The 18,983-nt window shown below is 40.6% G+C and overlaps 2 protein-coding genes across 2 annotated transcripts; both read left to right on the top strand.

Annotated features, from left to right (window-relative positions):
* Positions 1–283: 283 nt before the first annotated feature.
* On the top strand, positions 284–6,408 carry LOC144659716 (divergent protein kinase domain 2A-like). The gene is made up of 4 exons (XM_078520212.1): positions 284–995; positions 2,026–2,182; positions 3,677–3,977; positions 5,652–6,408. The coding sequence occupies exons 1-4, from the start codon at positions 517–519 to the stop codon at positions 5,954–5,956; spliced, it is 1,242 nt and encodes a 413-aa protein (XP_078376338.1). The 5' UTR covers positions 284–516; the 3' UTR covers positions 5,957–6,408.
* Positions 6,409–8,662: 2,254 nt separating this feature from the next.
* LOC144659720 (testican-1-like) lies at positions 8,663–18,467 on the top strand. Its single transcript, XM_078520215.1, has 5 exons — positions 8,663–8,885; positions 12,706–12,961; positions 14,300–14,460; positions 15,636–15,816; positions 17,087–18,467. Exons 1-5 carry the CDS (start codon positions 8,832–8,834, stop codon positions 17,110–17,112), a joined length of 678 nt encoding a protein of 225 aa, XP_078376341.1. The 5' UTR covers positions 8,663–8,831; the 3' UTR covers positions 17,113–18,467.
* The last annotated feature ends 516 nt before the right edge of the window (positions 18,468–18,983 follow it).

Raw genomic sequence — 18,983 nt, forward strand, 5'->3', positions numbered from 1 at the left:
TAGTCAAAAAAACTATTCCCAAAAAAAAAAAATTATGTTTGACTACAGCGTAGTATTTACATTATTTTCATTTATACATTCAGCACCTACGCTGCGCAGGGTTTCAAATTTTTATCACTAATGACATACATATGATGTCAGGACGGAAATGACGTCATAATATCGTTATCGAGAAAAAAGCAAATATCGTATCGATATCGTATCGTTTTGAAAAACCTGTATCGGCCCATCCTTAGTGTTTTGCTGAGCAGCCTCGTTTTAATGTTACCTTTTTGCGCCTGGCTGAAACCGCAGCTTGACTTTGTTCGGTCTGTTTTATTCTTCAAAAGAAGCTCACATATTTACATTTACACGATTTTTCCTCACTCTGCATAAATTATACGATCGGATATTGTTTTACAGGAGGTTAAATCTACCAGAAGCGATCTGGATGAAGCGAAAATGGGAGCGACGGCGGTAGAAATCATGCATGCAGTTGCTACATTTGTGTAAAAGAGAAAATTATGTTCGGCTGTAATGGTGGTTCGATTGGTTATAAGTTATTTTGTACCCAAGCGATGGCGAACTACCTGCTGCTTAGCTGCACCATGTGTGGTTACTTTTCTTGTCCTGTTATCACTGTTGAGGCAAAAAAGTGACCCGCTAAATGATCCAGAACATGATTACGGACTGGAAAATTCGATCATCGTAACGCAAGATCATCTTGGAGTTAGCTACTGTCCCGTTTGCTTTGGTCGCAACGAATCTGTGTGCGAGGGCATTTTGCACAGTACGGTAAAGCTACGCCGCAAAAAGAAGACTACATCTGGTGAGAAATGGAAACCAAGAGCTATTGGCTTGTGGAATAGGCAGCAAATTTCAATCAAGCATTTTGGAAATTCCAGCGAATTTTACAAACTTGATAATGAATTGTGTAGCATTGTAGGAAAGATAAATGCTCCGTGCAACGTTGATGTGGTATGGAAATCATTTCTCAATCCTTCTTCTGTAGAAAGGTGAGTGGAAGCTCAGATTCAGATTTTTAAGTTCATCAAAATGTAGAAGATTCACCTTTTAACAAAGATTTGTTGAAGTTTAATGGAGGATCGTGGGCGCAATAATTCAGTATATAATATTTATCTAGATGTATTGCGCCCAAGATCCTATAAAAGTGTATAGATAATAAAAGTTTCTGCCAGCCAGCCATTGTGGGTTTCTGTGCCAACGTGTTGCACCGTAAACAGATGAAATCAAATAAAAAAACTTCATAACTTTGTGCTTTCAACAGATTTTTTGAAATGACACACCTCTTTGTTAAATTGTTTATGACTGTTTATGTTGTACAATGTACTCTGTTTTGATTTGAACCATTTCCAGTATTGATTTGCATTTTTCCTTAATTGCTTCATAACATATTCTGTTTCATTATCATATTCTGAAATAAAAAAGTGAAAATGTAAAATCCCTTTTCTAGCACATGTTTAAGCCCATGCCAGGCTTCACAGCCGTTATGTTCTTGAAAAAGACACTTTTCTCAGACCTCTCAGCCTCAATGAACCAGAAATCTGGAGATCGAGGTCAAAAGATCAGAAGATTCAGTAAAACCAGAAGATCGATCAACTGACGGCCAAAAAAAAATAAAACCAGGTGCTAATCAAGAGAGAGTATTTGTTTCCCGTTAATGATAAATGTCATAATGGCTTATGACTTCTATATATGGTCACCGGTTGTGTGTCTAGCGAACAAACTAATGAAATACTTTAATTTACGTACCGACTGCGGATTTACACAGAATGGTGCAAGAAGAAGAGAAATTAACCTAGGTTAGTCTAAAAAAGGTTGCGTAAAATGGTGGTTTCAAAATTTTCATAATGCTTAGGTTTTCAAGAGTCAATTTTCCCCACAGGAGCTGAGAATTTTTTTTAATAGGACAAGGGTTTGTTTTAAGAACCTGACAGTTCTCCCCAAAATTCCAACAGGTACACTCTTTCCCCTTCCCCCACTCCCAAGTGATTTTAACATTCTCACTGTATAACTTGTTTTCAGTGCAATGAACAGTACCATGGACTGCCCTTCTAAGAGGTTGATAGCGGAAGTTAAAAAAATCTACTTTGCAAATAATGTACAAAAAAGTCAAGTTTCGCACAACACGCTACATCTAACTTCAACTCTAAACTTAAATCAGGAGCCTATAATCTTTCAGGTAGGAGGTTGGCAAAATTAAATAGTAGTTTACATGATTTTTAAGCCCCCCTCTAACACACACTGTACTTGAAATAAATAAGCCTCCCCCACCTCCACCCCCGCATTCCTGGGGAGGGTGGCCTCAAATTATTTCATGCATTATAATAGAAGATCATTTTGTTTTGTTTTTGTCAGAGGTACAGTGAGCTCAAATATGTTAATTTGTCTGACACAAGGCTTGTCAATGAGTCTTTTTTTAACTCGAGCCTTGTACACTCACAAAGGTTTCAGAGAAGCAGAACACTTCCAAGTCAATGCCATAAATCATTAAATTTTGAAACACAGCCAGTGAACTCACTTTAAACCAGGGCACCCTGGTTCGGAACAAGTAATAGTGAACCACTTCCCATAATACCTTTCGGGATTGATGTGTATGCCTTTACACTTCTGTAGGACAACCTTTCTAGAAGCAGCTGTGTGAAAACAGTCAGTTCTAGATACAATGCATAAAATAAGGGCGCTTTCCATTAGTCAGAACTGGCTGGCCTTTCCAGTAGTTTTAAATGTTAAATTGGCCTTGTCCACAAGATTTTCCCAAAAATCCACTTTAGCTGTGTCTAATATTTATGCATTGACTGATTTGACAGGACAAATCTGACTAACAATGGAATTCTGTTCTCAAATATACAGATCTCAGTGGTCGGTTAGCCCTTAGATACAGTTGTACCATAATGGTTCGATTTAGCGCCCGGGGTGCTTATTTACTTTTGACGCTTTAAGGGAGGATGCTTATTCGAGACAGGGCGCTTATTCAGGACAGGGCGCTTATTTAATTTTTTGCCAAACAACCAAATGTTCAAAACAAAACTTTAATATAATTTATTTTAAAATAACAAGCAATAACATAAACTGTAACAGTAACAAATTGTTGAAAGTTCAGTTACTTTAACAAGAATTGTTCATTTTAGCAGTAAGTATATACATGTACGGTACGGTGAATGTTCATGAGTTTATCTTCTCGACGTCGACGACTTCAGTAGGGTCAGTTAGCCACAATAGGAGCGCTTTTAAGAATAGGGGCACATATAAGAATGGGGGCGCTTATAAGAATGGGGGCCCCGAGGGAGCGCGGCGGGACGAGGGGGGGGGGGGGACAGGGAGGGGAAGGGGGGGGGGGGCGAAGGGGGACCGCGAGAAAACAGGCCCCGGGGAGCGGGAAGCAAGGAAACACAGCAGAGGGGGGGACCGGGCCCGGCGGGGGGAGACAGACGGGACGCGACGGCCCGGCGCCCACACGGCGCGCCAGGGGGAGAGGGGGGGGGGGGAGGAAAGGGGGGCGGACGCAGGCTAAGAATGGGGGCGCTAATTGGAATAGGGGCGCTTAGTTACAAAAACACATTCGAGGGGGGCACTTATTCGGAAGGGGGCGCTTATTGGAAGGAGGGCGCTTAATCGAATCATTACGGTATTCATTCCTCAAACATTTATAAGCTTTCTTTTCTCTGTTTTTAAGGTATTTTCTTCAGAGAAGGGGTGGCCTTTTCCAAAGTTCTATGGAGCTTGTGGTCGAGCGATTGTCGTGGAGGATGCTGGACTTCCTCTTGACTATTTTCTTTCATATCCTTGGGTAGAAAGAGCAAAGCTTGCCCTTGAGGTTATTAAGATAGCAAAGCATCTGACAAATAACCCAGACCATTGGGGATTGTATTTGACAGAAGTAGAACTGGAGGATTTTGCTGCATCAAATGGGACGGTTAAACTAGAAGATGCAAGTCATATCTTAGTGGTCGACCTATTAGAATCAAATGTGAAAGGTAAAGTTAACTAATAAGATTAAAGGAAATGCTATTTACGTGGTATATTCTTGGTTTTCATGTTACGTCAGAAAGTTCTGAAATCAAAATTCACTAGGCCTGCTAAATTTTCGCTGTCATTAGGCGAAAGATAAACTTAAAATATATATTTTTGAGTAGTTTCCAGATCGATAGTGTCATTTGTTTTTAAAACAGAGCATTTTGAATATTTGAGTTCTCCCTCGTATGTGACATCAAGCTGAGAGCTGTGACAAAGCTGTTTTGTTTGAAAAAATGCCTTTCCTTTTCATTTTGAGCAGATTGAACATTTCAGATATAATAAGTGGTGTTTATGTGAAAGTGTACTAGCTCTTAAGCCAAGGATAGCCACTGTTGTAAACAGAATTGAGTTCCAGATGGTTTCTCTGAGATCACAACGGCCATATTTGTGTCCCTCTGAAGGACACAGTTATGGCGTCTCCATATTAAGCTTTATAAATTCGCGTGGAAAGTTTTGGAAAATAACTCGCGAACGGTACACTGCACAGACCCGAAACTTGAAATTCATATCTTCTGTAGTTGAATGGTTTCGAATTTATTTTTTGATTGCGTGACAGTGAAAACCAGCAATAGATATTTTGTTTAGTCCCAGACCTGTGTAGGGGGGGGGGGGGGGGTACTCATTTTTTTACAGGGAAGTTTGGCACCAAAGTCTAATCCTAATACCCGCTTGTATACCATTTTGGAAAGAAAAGGAACCCCTTTCATGTACCCTCGATAAAAAATGGTACTCCTTTCACATACCTTCAGAAGGAATTAACTGCATCTCTTTCATTAATTTTTCACTTTAATAACCTGTTAAAATATTTGGTAGGTCTGTTCAAGATGTTTTGAAAGGTCCTTTTAAATACCTCAATGGCAGTTTCCCCTGTAGACCCCTTTGTATTCTTCAACTTGTGAAATCGTAGACTGCGAGCAGTCTCTCTTTTTGCTTTTTAAGATTAAGCGGGATTGAGCGTAAAGCTCGAGTGGTGAGAGGCGAAGCTGCAAGCCACGAGAAGTGTGGACTCCAGACCAAGTGCACTCCATCGCTCGCTATTTTTCTCTTTGTTCCACGGATTTTAAAGCAAAAAGAGAGACTACTGGCAGTCTTGTGAAGTGTGTTCCCTTTTACATAACTACAACCTGAGAAAAGCACTCCAGACAGACAGAGAAAGATAAATGGACAGTCAGATAGATAGACAGGCAGACAGGGAGACAGACAGACAGACAGACAGACAGACAGACAGATGGACAGACAGGCAGGAAGGAAGATAGATAGACAGACAGACAGACAGACAGACAGACAGACAGACAGGCAGGAAGGCAAACAGACAGACAGACAGACAGATGGACAGACAGGCAGAAAGGCAGACAGACAGACAGACAGACAGACAGACAGCAAACAGACAGACAGACAAACAGGCAGGCAGACAGACAGACAGACAAACAGGCAGACAGACAGACAGATAGACAGACAGGGAGACATACAAGTGGACGGACCAATAGCTCAATAATACATGTATTTCAACACAGACAGTCTTCTAGCACTCAAAATCTTCCTTCAAAGCAGACAATTCCATCTTAACTTACAGATCATACTTTGGAGCTAAAGTCCAGAGCAGATTAATAATTTTAATCAATTTTTCATTGCAGTTGAACATAAAAAGACAGTAGATGATTGTTACAGGACAGAGCATGACTGTCTGTCCTCGCACCCCAGTGAACTTTGTCAAGGAGTCATACGAGATCAGAACTACTATGCAGTGTGCCGCGGTGTGTTAGCAGACAAAGGGAGTGACAAAGGTCTGCTTCATTCCCCTCCTGAGAAAGATGAATTTAACACAATGCTTGAGGAGGCACTGACGGAATGCATAACTGCACAGACAATTAGAAGAAAAGAGGCTATTGATCTTGTTGTAGGCTTACTTCAAGACAAAATAACTGCTGCTACAAATTGAAGGGACTATGTCACGGATTTAAACAGATTTTTGAACATGTGTCGTAGGAAACTTAACAATAAATTATATTTCATTTTTATTAACAATTGCTATATTAGAGCACTGAAACTAGTGACAAGTGCGTTTGGCTGCGGATGGCTCGAATGGAAATGGATACAACTTGAAAAAGTTAGGTAAACGTTTTCAAGTTAAGGTTAGATGTTCAAAGATAATGTTTTTTCATGGGTTAAGTTGCCTACCACTAATTTCAGAACAGTTTAGACCAAAAATCTGCGAAATCCTCATGACATAGTTCCTTAAATTAAGGTGTTTTACAAACATACAGTTATGTATGTTGATATGTAATGGGTATTTAAGAAATAGAAGTTGTACAGGGCAGGGCTGGAAATAATATTCTCAAAGTCATAAATAAGTTATCAAGTTAAAATAAAAGAAATCATAATAATAGGCCATTTCTGAGTTACCCTTTGCCTCTGTTTCAAAACGAGTCTGCGTGTGAAGCCATTAAAATGAAAATGAGTTCAATTTGCATGAACACTTAGGAGGGTGTTTTATCACATTTACAAATACATCAAGTTTATCAAAAATACTCTGCTATTCTACGCGCCGTATTTTCAAATCTTTTCTCAGTGAATGGAAAGTGATGAGACCCTCCCCCTTTGTGTTTTATATTTATTGACTGGGGCTTATTAATGATTTTATAACCCACCTATTAATTTAACGCGCGCGTTCATTGGACAAAACGCATCACGTGGTACAAAATCGAACGATGGGTATCAGTTTTCCCTTCGTTCCTTTTTTCTTCCATTTTTAGAGGACATATTTGTGGGTTTATTGCGTGTATCTCTGGCCCAAGTCCCATCTTGCTCGTTTAGATATTCCCTGGCGGCCATTCTAGCCAATGGGATAATTTTCGTTCTCTCAGAGAACGAAACAAAACGTATTTCGGGGGGTTTCCGGGCAGGCGTCTCCTCGACTTTTCCTCGCGCGGCCTTATCGCGATCGCGCACTCTTTAAAACGCTCTAAAAACGTAAACAGATGCCTGCTACGCGGGCTATGCCTTGCAAAACCTTTTCTGACTTTATCAACTGATAATCATGTCCAGCCGTGAAAAGTATTGAAATAAAAGGACCAAGGAACCCCTTAAAAATACTCAAAAAATTCCCTCAATTCATACGGGACCACAAGAATGTATTAAGACTGACAAAATTCTTGGGTAGTTGTGCCCTTTTGTTCTTCCCCTCCCCTATTCTATTCAATATTGAGCAAAAAGCGACCTCACACACACAAGATTGCCAAGTGAGGGTCCAACATTGATAGAGGGGGGGGGGAGAGAAACGGGGGGATCTAGGCCACAGTGGAGAAAGGCCGAAGTGAGCAAGGGAGGAGGCCACACGTGAGAAAAGGGGGGGGAGGGGGACGGAGGAGGGGGGACGAGGGCGCGGGCGAGGACCCGAGGAGACGGGGGAACAGGGAGGGAAGGGGGGGGAGAGGCCAAAAGGCCGAGCAAGTGGAAAGCCGGATCCTACAGCAGTACAGGAATGGGGATTGCTAAATTAATGACTCTCCCGTAAAGAGCATGTTTTTACAACCTTCCCAACTCTTTTTGTCTGGGGTTGAAGGTCCCTCAGCGCGCCATTTTACGCGTTGGAGAGTCGATGAGTTAAAACGCGGCTTTCAAACGACTTCTGACTAACCCACCCCCTTCCCCGTCCCCTCCTCCCAGTAGGGGAGATAAGCTGAGAAGATGATTATTTTTCGAGAAAAAACGAGTCAATCTGGTATTCAGATTAAAGTTAGGGCGGGTAGAAGGCGGAAAGATGTAAATTAAGTAATTTTGTCACTTCATTATGCCTTCAAGAAGAGCCAAAAACCTGTTTACTTGAGGCGAATGATTCAAAAGTCAAACAGAAATTTTTCAAATATCCAAATATTTGATAAGGTAAAGGTCACCTCCTTTTATTAAAATAAACACCGGGGCAAATCGAAAGGTATTTTGAGACAAAATAATGGGCAATTAAAAAACAAACAAATGGTAGACGAATTGATAGCCCTGCTAATGTCTGCAAGCAATACTAAGGGGTTATGACTTCTGTCTACACTGTGCTAAAGGATTATTTCTCCTACGGCCGGAAAACTTAATTATTTCCCCCCTCTTAAGCGCCAGATTTCTCTTCAGTGTTTACAAGACTTTGTTGCTGTGTTTAGATTTAAAACATAACAGAGTCGAGTGTAGTTTATTGTGAAGGGTGGAGTTTATATTAACTTGGCAAGTATGGCAAAAATGTTCTTAGAAAAATAAAACAATTCTCGTCCATCAGTGAATGATACCTTGTGATGAAACGCTTAAACGTGGTAAAACAATTATCATTATATTCCTTTGTGGCAATCAACGAAATCCTTCTGTTGAAAATTTCAATGTATATCCTACAGAATAAAGGATGTAGGGCTAAAGATTTTGTGAGGTTTCTATCCGTGCAAACAACAGAGATAAAACTGAAACAATTTTCTTATCTTCTCGTTATCAAAAACATGGCACTTTAGCGCGACTTCTATGCGATATCGCGAAAAATATTCTCACGGTCGCTCTGCAAGCTCTAGTTTGTCAAGTTGTAGATCTAGTCTTTAGATCAGATAACATGCCTTTCACATAAAATAACTTCACGGTGAGAGAGGGTTTCCGCTCTAAAAGTTTCTCATGTTACATAAGTTCCCAGATAACTAAACCCATTATCCTTGGTGAACGCCTCTTTGTATCCTTAAAAGCGACTCGACGTGATAGAAATATTTTCAACGCGCTGAACGATCATTTAACACAGCCAACTTGGAAAGCACTTAACAGTAGGCGGCGGAGAGCACTCGGGTTTGGAGAAAATGGACAGATTTTACCACATTGTTGTGCTTGTGCTTTTATCTGCTGTATACCAGGTAAAATATGAACGTTTTCTTGTTTTTCTCTCTGCTCGTTTGCTGATATAATCGATCAGGAAGGTTAAACTTTGATGACAATCGACCGAAGAGAGCGCTGCGTTTACTGCCCATCGAGTCATTGTAGAGCAAGCTATCAAGTCGCAGTTTATATTCCGCAATCGGTTTAACAAACTCTACTCAGCCAACTTCTTACATCTCAAGAGAGGATTAACAGAAAGCCAGGTTTACAGAGCGAGAGGAGTTCTCAGTTTTAAAAAGAAATAGTGGTGCTGGACTCACTTCTTTGCAATGATAAAATATTTTTTCCAGATGGGTGGGTTTTAGAACATAAACGGGCTATATACTGTATTTATATTAACGACTAGAATAATGGCGGGCGACTATACTCTTTTGACATATTCTTGACTCATTCTTATTCAGAAATCATTTTTAAAAACAGATCTTCACAAACAAGACGTTCATAGTAAGTAGATACGAATACCGGTACAAACATGTACAGCATCAGTTATTTTTTATCAGCACAGAAAATTCTTCACATTTCTTTCGAATCTCTCGCTCGACGTCTGACTAGAAAATTATACCACAACCATTTATTTATTTGGATGTTAGTCTACGCTACCTAAAGCATTTCGAAGCATTGTATTGAAAATCAGTTGAGCGGGCTTCAGTAGAGAGCGTTTGCAAAACGGCATGTTTGAGCCATTTCGATTTACTTAACCTTATTTGTAACTTTTATAAGATTTGCAACTTTTAAAACAAAGGGCAGTTCTTTATATTCACAAGGGAAATATGTCAAATCCTCTTAGAGACCCAGAGGTCGTTTGTCGGAATATTTTTTTTGTCTAGTCTAAACAAAACGAAACAAAAATGACAGCTATTCCTGTGAGTCTAATGACCACAGATACTCAACACTTTAGTCTGGTTTGTACGCAGCTGGAAAGTGAAAAACCTAAAATGCTAAAATTGAAGCCTCGAAAGTCCTTGAAATAAGTTATTTTGCTGTATTTTTATGTTAGTATTGCTTTCATTCATTATTCGTTCATCTTATCCTCTTTCTCTTCTTGATAAATACACTTAAAATAATAAACACAACTCTAAAGATTTTTGTATGAAATCAAAAAGAAAAGCACGAACTTTTCAGTAGCTGGTATGTATGTCGTTCAATTATAATCGGATTTAGTCGGCCCTTGAAAGTCCTTTAATTTAAAGTGCTTGAATGTTCGGTGCAAAACAAGTTTAATACGTTTCGTCTTCGAGCATTTTATTTTGAAAACTGTTTAGAATTGCAGGATTTTCTAGTATTTGGAGAATATTTCCTCTTTTAAAGTTGCATTTGCTTTACTACTTTAATTCATAAAATTGTGTACTTTAGTATTAGCTTAAAGCTACACTACTCTTGCAGCTATAGGGGGATAACTATCAACTGAAAAAAAAGAGTGTTGTAACAAAGTCCGCCCGGCCAGCTCCAGGCGTTTTAAATTGCCACAGAGAAGGTGTAAATGGAGTCTCGAAATCCTCTTCACCAAAAATCTTTCAACACTCATTGCTCGGCGGCTTTTCTCCGCTTTCACTTGTCAGATCCGATGGGTAACAGATCTCGAGTGGGGCACTTGATTTGTGACGTTTTCAGACGTTATAATCTTCAATGCAATGGCAAATGAATTTTTATCCTCTTTATCTTAATCGCCTGCTTGAAAGTATCTAAGAAGTCTCATTAGCTCGGTCTTTCGTGCTATGGAAAGTCGCCATCGAAATAAATTTCTTCAAAGGTTACCCGGCTCAAGGCCGGACACGCACCTCTGTCTGATATTTTTATTTTTAGTTTGAGGTGAATTTCTAAATAGGATTAGTACAGTGTATTTGCCGCAAAACAAATTAATTTAGCTGCGGTTAAAGTTGAAAGGAAACCGCTGTCAGGCGACTAGTGAAGCTCCACATCGGTTTTTCTGCTCGAGGTTTCAGCAGCTTAGCTTGCACGCATTTTTTCAGATTCTGGAAAGTTCGATTTTCTTTTAATAGGCAAAAACAAAATCCAAACTCCTTATTTTCCGTATTACGGTATTTGACTACGGCTAGATAATACGGAATGTCTTCTATCTTCAGGGTGGTCTTCCTTTTCTGGGCGTGACAATGGGTATAAAAGGAACAGGGAGGTTTCTGTAAAGTGAACAACAAATGAGGGGCGTGCTATCAAAGGCCCCGGTAGGCTCGTATGAGCCCGCACTCCTTCTCCGAACGAAAGCCCAAGCAGCGTTCAAACGCCATGCGTGCCAACATTTCCCGCCAAAACTGCCGGTTTTTCAAAAACGTTTCCTCTACCTCCAAGCCAAAAGTTAATTTCAAGCCAAAGCTTTGTTCGTTGCATATGCATAGAAATTTTATGATTGTTTTCCACTTTGTTTACCGACTCGCAATTTGGTTTACCATTGCAATTTTTATAACGTTTTCCTACAAATAGTCTTGCCAGGAGCCAAAATCCGATTACGGCTCCTGGTCTTGCGCATTACAAACTCTTTCATTAAACAGATGCAATCGATGACTAATCGATGACCAAACATTTTGTGGCCTATTGATTAGTCATCGATTATTAATTGATCATCGGCAATAATCAATGACTAATCAACTGATTACCCATCGATTACTCATTGATTAATCATTGATTTCATTGATGTCATTGATGTCATCGATTAGTTATGCCTGGTAAAAAGCTCGAGACGGCCTGAAGTGCATTCTCGCCCCATAGCCCTTTCGTTTCTCTTAGCCGACTTGGCACGTGAAAACGAAGGGCTCTGGGGACATAGGATTTTTGAATTAATTCGAATTTGTTTGATTGGCTGTTTGGAACAAAGAATTCCTAAACGGAAGTCCAAAACGTAACGACTCTCTCATATAGGCTTTTGTACATTATGCTAGCATTTTTTTGAGCATTTTAGTGAGGTAAAAGCATTGAGCATTATTCGAGCATTTTAGTGGCATTTTCCCGGAAAAATTGAATTTTTCCTGAGAAAATAAAAATAAAATTAATTATTTTTAGAGAAAATGACAACTAAAACTCAAAATTCAACTACAAAATAACTTTCTAGAGATAGTCAACTTCTTTCTGTACTTAGCCTCGTAGACGATTTCGAGGATTATGTTTTTTTGGCTGTATTTATGAACTTGTATACGTTGTTGTTGTTACTTACAACACTTGTACGTTTTTTTAAGCAGTAAAGGTTAACACCATGTTAAAAACCGTTTGAATGTATAATGAGCATTATCTGAGCATTTTAGTGACTTTTTGGGGGAGGCCGAGCATTTTAGTGGGAAAAATGGAGCATTAAGGTGGAGCATTTTAGTAGAGAAACAAAAGCATAATTTACAAAAGCCTACTCTCATACATTCTTTTGAAACGTCATGACTGCATACGTGCATGAACACCGGGAAGTCCTAGAATCTAAGACTGGAAATCTTGTGTCCCCAGACCCCTTCGTTTTCTCGTGCCAAGGCCCACCCGGCTAAGAGGAACGAAAGGGCTATGGGGACGAGAATGCCTGAAGTGGCGTTGGGTTTTTGCGTTTGACCGCTGTGTAAACCAAAAGAAGATCTAATCTCAAAGGCAAGACTTGTAAAAACGTTATAAAAAGGACACACAACTTAATTTTTCATTCATTAACTTTTGGCTGAAAAGTGGAGGGTTCAAAAGCTTTTTGAAAAAATTTAGATGGCAGTTTTGGCAGGAATACCATGAGTGTGTTTGACCACTGTGGATCTACTTAGTACGTTCAACAGTCCAAGACAAAGTGTACGCATTGCAGACCTCTGATTTCTCTATCAGGCAGCTCTGGGACAGGATGGAGATAAAGATATTTGTAAGGCGGTGGTTTGTCCAAGGGGCCAAATGTGCGTGGCTAAAATGGACAATGGAGTAAAGTACACCACTTGTGAATGCCCAGAGAGCTGCCCCACCTTGAACGAGCCTGTTTGCACTTTCTACAACAGACAATTTACCAGTCGCTGTGAGATGCACAAGTACGCATGTGCACACGATCTGACCATGAAAGTCAAGAACCAAGGAAACTGCCCTTCAGAGGGTAAGTGACGCAACTGTTGCCAAAGTTACATGAGGTTAGGCTAGATTATGCGCCCTTAATGGAAAACTTAACGCGACATTGTGCCTTGTTTTAGGTGATATTTTGGAAACGAAACCGAAAAAACTAATGGTGAAACAAGACATAGATGAAAGGGGAAAAAGTTGACAAAATGTCCAAAATTCTTGAACAATTTCCGTACGTCTTTTAGGCTGCGTTCACACTTGTTGCCTTGGGAAGGTGCCCGAGTGTGATTCTTGCTTCACCGCGGTCAAACGTCTCAGGCAGGTTTTCTTTCCATTTCACCGTTTTTTTTCAAAGTGAAGTGGAATTACGAGCAAGGATAGATAAAAATAATTGCCGAGTGAAAGCATAATCCCATTCCCTCAGGTAAACCAGTGTTTTTACTTTTTAAATGTTTCGCATCCGAACCAAAGGGCTGACAAATGGCGCCGACAAGTCCGCATATCGCTATTTTCAAACACGTAGTAAAGTAGTAGTAAAGCTCCAAAAAACTTAGTAAACCCTTAGGATACCGGTTATGTATCGAACTTTGAACTGTGAAAATTAAAACCTTATCTTTGCAGTACTTTTCTTTTTTTTTGCATATTTCTGTCGTTTGACCGCGGTGGGGATTCTTGCCGCGCACTAATCATGTGAACATACTATTTTTTCAAGTGCCCACGCCCTAGCGCCCGTGCGCGAGTACAAGGTCTCGACCTCGTACTCGGGCACGTAATGGTACTTGAGTGCTTTGGTTTTCTGTGTGTGAACACGACGCTACTCTTGGCTGGTGCCCAGGTACCATTGCTCAGGCACTTAGTGTGACCACGGCCTAAGAAACAATTGCAAAGTTGTTTAAACTCATCTTACTTTTCATAATTACCTAGACATTATAATACCTCTCAGAAGTATTCTAGTTAAATACGGGCCGGTAAATGGGTAAATAAATAGAAAGGGAAAAAAAGGGGGGTTACCCTGGGTATCAGAGGATTTTTCTCTAGCGCGGTGGATTAAAAAAAAAATCTGCCCAAGAAAAGCCTCTGGCACCCAGGGTAGGGCACTTATGTCCAGGATTGAGCGCAAGTATTGTTTAATGAGTACTTCATGTTTGACTGTGTTATTTGACATTTCCATATTACTTCATATTTGACAGATTTTGGTGTTTTTTGGTGAACTTTTATTAATGAGGACACTTTGTGATGCCTGTCATAAGGAACGTGCATCTCATTTGCGTTCTATCCTGGACATAGGGTCTGGGGTAGGGTGGGATGAGTAAAGAGAAAGGAAAAGGCACCTTTCTGGACAGAATAGTAAGTGGTAAAATGTGTTCTGTTGCAGCTGAACACGTCTGTACTGATCTCTACCTGCTGCAGTTTCCGAGCCGTTACTTGGAATGGATCATGGTTGCCCGCGAGCAATCCCTGGATCCTACTTATAATTTAGACTTGGAAGCACGTGCTGACTCGCTCACTGAAGACGAACGCCGAGAAGTCCTGTCGGTAAGATGTCGCTCTACTTCGCAACCGTCATTTGGAACGTCACGCAACGCTCCTGGAGAGGAGCGTTGTGTGACGATCCAGATAACGGCGAGACTAGGTGTCAGTGCTTTCCATTTAGCCAAATATTTTGGAAATGTCGGTCAGAAGTCAAATGGAAAGGTCCATCTCGGTTCGGTCCGACCGGAATATTCGGGACCACCTCTGGAGGTGTTCCACTTTGACCGGTCGGACCGGCAGGACCGAAATTTACCGTTCCATTTTGATTAACTTTTCAGCTGTCTTACTTTCGTTCAGTAGTTTCTCACAGACGCGGGGAACTGGGGAAAGGACTGCAAAATGGAAAGGACCGTTCCACTTGGTTGGCGCGAATTAATCGGAAAATGTCGTTCCATTTTACAACGGTCAGTTCCAGTTGGTCCGACCGGTCGCACTTTGAAAATGGAAAGCACCGTAGAAAAGTGAGCGCGGAGGATCAGTCTAGCCTCCAGGAACTCCCTTTCTCTATAGCGCAGAGCGAGCGCGAAATGCACAGAAGGGTCTACGAACAATTTCGGTGTAAATATCTACCCCCTCCACTCCAGGGTCTTCCGATTTCTCAGCGGCTTGAAATGTTTCGGCTGCCAGGGAATAGCCACAAAATCTTTGGTAGTTTGAATGGACGATTTCAAATCGTCGTTGTAATAACTTACAAAATTGACAGAAATCTTGTAGACAAGTGTTGTGGCCTACGTCATGGCAGAGGAAAGAAAGATTAAATGGTACCGTAGAATTCCGGTTATAAGCCCTGGGCTTATACAACTTCGTAAGGGTTTTTGGGTGGGCTTATAAGCGGAGGGGCTTATATTCGGGAGGGCTTATAAGCGGAAGGAAAAAAACGTTTCGAAACGAGCCTCGGGAGTGTTGATCGAAATACGTTTTTAAGTTAAAAACGCACAAAAAAGCAACATTTAGCCCTGTTTAGTACTGTCATCCGGTAGAGGGGGGCTTATATCCGGGGGGGCTTATAACCGGATGTATTTTTTTGTTTCCAGGATGATGGGCCTATATCCGGGGGGGTTATAAGCGGGGGGGGGGGGCTTATAACCGGAATTTTACGGTATATCTTTTCAACTAAGTGATAGTTTTCACCTTCAAAAGTTTGAAGTTTGAAAGTCTTTTTTTCTTTTTTTATTTAGTGGGAATTTGAGTACATTGACAAGAACAACAACAATGTCCTCGATACAGCGGAGATTCAAGAGGTTTTCAATGACGTGCTTGACTTCGAGCCCTGCCTTTACGGCTTTCTGGAGTCATGTGACCAGAACGGAAGAGAAGGAATTGACAAGCGCGAGTGGGATTCCTGTTTTCCAAAGACAGGTAACAGGCACACCAACAAATTGAGTTAAAGAAGCTATGTCAAGGGGATTTCGCAAATTTTTGGTCTAAACTGTTCAGAAATTAGTGATAGGCAACTTAACCCATAAAAAGACATTACAGTCGAAGCTCTCGTAAGCGGACACCCTCGGGACGCGAAAAAAGTGTCCGTAACTGGAGCTGGCCGCTTACGAGAATAGTTCTCGTAAGCGGCCACTAGAGGAGTAGGGGATAGATGGCCGCTTACGGGAGCTTGTCCCGCTAACAATAACCGGACGGACGTGGATGGCGACAAAACAAGCACTGAAACAGCTGAAATATGGTACTGTAATTACTGTAAAATCATTGTGACGAACGGCGATGTGAAGTTGATTGATAAAAACAAAATACAGAGGTTGTTAACAGGATTTTCTTTCGGATGTCCGCTTACGAGAGCTCAAAAACAAAGAAAAAGTCTAAGTCGTAATCTCTGAAGGTGTCCGCGGCCGCTTACGGGAATGTCCGCTTACGAGAATGTAAAAATACAGAGTTTTTATGGGAGTTAAAACGGGGTTTCAAACAAGGCGGTCGTAAGTAGAGCTGTCCGCTTACGAGAGTGTCCGTTAAGAGAGCTTCGACTGTATCTTTAAACATCTAAAGGAAGATAGAACCTTAATTTGCGGATAGACATCAAACTACGGCTACAAATATCGATTTTTTGAAGACGCGCGGAAACAACTCGAAAAAGGAAGCCTTACTTTTTCAAGTTGCAATCCGTTTCCATCCGAGCCATCCGCAGCCAAAGATGCTCATTAACAGTTTTAGTGCTCTAATATAGCAATTTTTAATAAAAATGGACCATTATTTTTAGGTTTCCTGCGACACAAATATAAATTTTGACTGTTCAAAAATCTGGCAAAATCCGTGACAAACCCTTAATAAACATATCCTTGTTGTCTGCAGTTCTATTCAGATCCTTAACGTTTCGAAATTCCCCCGTTAGTTTTTAATATCGGTTTTGCTTAGCTACATACGTTTGTCAAAATAGAACCACTTTTATTTCAGGTAACACGCTATTAATTTCATGGGCAAATGTTTTGTCTGCTGAAAGCATTTATACGAATGACCGTCGTTTAGTTTGGAGGAGTAGAAGGGGTTTACCGAAAGTGGAAGACTTTTGCCTGCATTTTGGATTCAATCTGTTCCGGGGACGATAACGAAACGAAAATTATCTGTTTTAAATTTTTTTGCTCGAGCTTTACGCTAAATCTATTGCAATGCTTCTTTTTTGTAGGTACGGCTTTCGAAACCAGGAAATGAACAGCATCAACTTAAGATGTCTAAAGAAGCGGTTTGGATATTCCTGTCGAAGTTGTCGACTTACTTTTGCTTGATATACGTTAATGCTAGACGAACTGAGTTTTGTTGGGTTGCCCACTGATGATGACTTAAATTCGATTTTATTTAGCTTCTTCTGAGCCGTGACTGGGATCGTCACGCAACACGACAATTCAGAAGTGTTTTGTGACGACCCAAATAACGGCTATGAGGAAGAGTAGACAATAGTTTGCTATTTTTGCTATTTAAACTTAACGAAGGTAATTGCGACTGTAATAAAGTTTTTGAAACAATTTTCGACATCTTTGCGTTTATAGAGCAGTCAAAGAATCCGAATCCCAATAAATTGCCCGGATGGTTGTTGGTTATTTGATTGGTTAAGAAGTTTGGAAAACCAACTGAAAGATGTCAAACGTTGCACGTGCGATTTTTAGATCTTTGATTGGCAGAGAAGTTTTAAAAAGATGTCAAAAAGTTGTACGTGCGGTTGTCGACTCTTTGATTGGCTGAGAAATTTGGAAAATCAACAAAAAGAAGTCAAAAGTTGTACGTGTGGTCGTTGGTTGCTTTATTGGATAGGAAGTTTGGAGGACAAACGGAAAACGAAAGCTTTTAACAAAAGCTTTTGCAGGTGGCAACGTCCAATCTGTAATTTCGCAATAAAGAGCTAGTCGCCATCTTGAACATTTCGCTTAAGTTTTCCAAGTTGCCTGTTCGTAATCCGTTTCAATCTTTCCCAATTAAACTGATTCTTACCGACCTTAGAGCAGTTTTCAATTGAGTGTCGTAAAACCAAAAGCAAAGTAATTAGCTGTAATCACTCTGGTCAGTCATAAAGGACACAGACAATCCAGTGAACCAATCAAAACTCGAAGCAAATACACGTAGCCGGCACGAAGCGCGGGAAAACGTGCGCGAGCGAGTCACGATTGGTTTTGGTTGTAGTTCTGATTGGCTGAGAAAGTGGCGCGAGATTTTTAAGCCAATCACTAAGCGTAGCAATGCAAAACCAAAGCAAACACAATTAACTTTCGACACTCGAGTGAAAACCGCTCTATCCCTCTTTGGTTTATTACCCCCTTTGGGGTTTCTTTTTTTCTGCTTCAGTTACACATTATTTTGAAGTTCTCGTAGTTGACTTTGTATGATAGCTCAAGATTCTGTTAGATTATTCTGTTAGTTTGTACTATTGTTTTTATTTACTGCAATCGTACAGATGTCTTTCGGATTGTTAACAAAGCTTGCAGAAAACAGCTTTTACATGTAAAAAGGCTTAAGCTTTCGAACTGAGCTGAACAGCCGTTGACAGGCCAATAAACGTTAAAATTGATCTCAAACAGATTTTGTCTGTGACGCTTTATTGTGGAATTAATCGTGTTGACCCAAGCAGTTTTTATTATGTGAAAATTGTATTATAAAGTTATTCCTTCGCACAAAAGATAGCCTATTTTAGGTTCTCGGTAGTTGGTGGAGAGCAAAAAATGCGGGAAAAAAAAAGGAAAAGCGAGAGCGGACTAAGGCGAGCTACGCAAAAGACGTCTGGGATTCGACCCAAAAAATTCTTAACTGATGACGTAGCCCCGTAGGAATCCGTTTACTGTCTCTGATTGGCTGTTACTTGCAGGCAAAATATCACACCCGTGGGGTAACCAATCAGAGGCACTACACGGATCTCTGTAGAGCTACGTCATCAGTATGGAATGTTCCCGGAAGTTGAGTGCGCAAAGAGAGAACTACCGTAAAATTCCGGTTATAAGCCCTGGGCTTATACAACTTCGTAAGGGGTTTTGGGTGGGCTTATAAGCGGAGGGGCTTATATCCGGGAGGGCTTATAAGCGGAATAAAAAATACGT

The sequence above is a fragment of the Oculina patagonica genome, chromosome 7, assembly GCF_052425735.1.
Source record: "Oculina patagonica isolate OP01 chromosome 7, crgOcupat, whole genome shotgun sequence".
NCBI classification, from domain to species: Eukaryota; Metazoa; Cnidaria; class Anthozoa; order Scleractinia; family Oculinidae; genus Oculina; species Oculina patagonica.

What these genes read in the sequence shown, in the direction of transcription:
- LOC144659720 (XM_078520215.1), top strand. Translation starts at nt 8,832, where the DNA reads ATGGACAGATTTTACCACATTGTTGTGCTTGTGCTTTTATCTGCTGTA. An exon ending in TTTTATCTGCTGTATACCAG is followed by an intron (nt 8,886 to 12,705) that starts GTAAAATATGAA and finishes TTTCTCTATCAG; the next exon opens with GCAGCTCTGGGACAGGATGG. An exon ending in AGGAAACTGCCCTTCAGAGG is followed by an intron (nt 12,962 to 14,299) that starts GTAAGTGACGCA and finishes GTTCTGTTGCAG; the next exon opens with CTGAACACGTCTGTACTGAT.
- LOC144659716 (XM_078520212.1), top strand. Translation starts at nt 517, where the DNA reads ATGGTGGTTCGATTGGTTATAAGTTATTTTGTACCCAAGCGATGGCGA. An exon ending in AGGAGCCTATAATCTTTCAG is followed by an intron (nt 2,183 to 3,676) that starts GTAGGAGGTTGG and finishes TCTGTTTTTAAG; the next exon opens with GTATTTTCTTCAGAGAAGGG. An exon ending in ATTAGAATCAAATGTGAAAG is followed by an intron (nt 3,978 to 5,651) that starts GTAAAGTTAACT and finishes TTTTCATTGCAG; the next exon opens with TTGAACATAAAAAGACAGTA.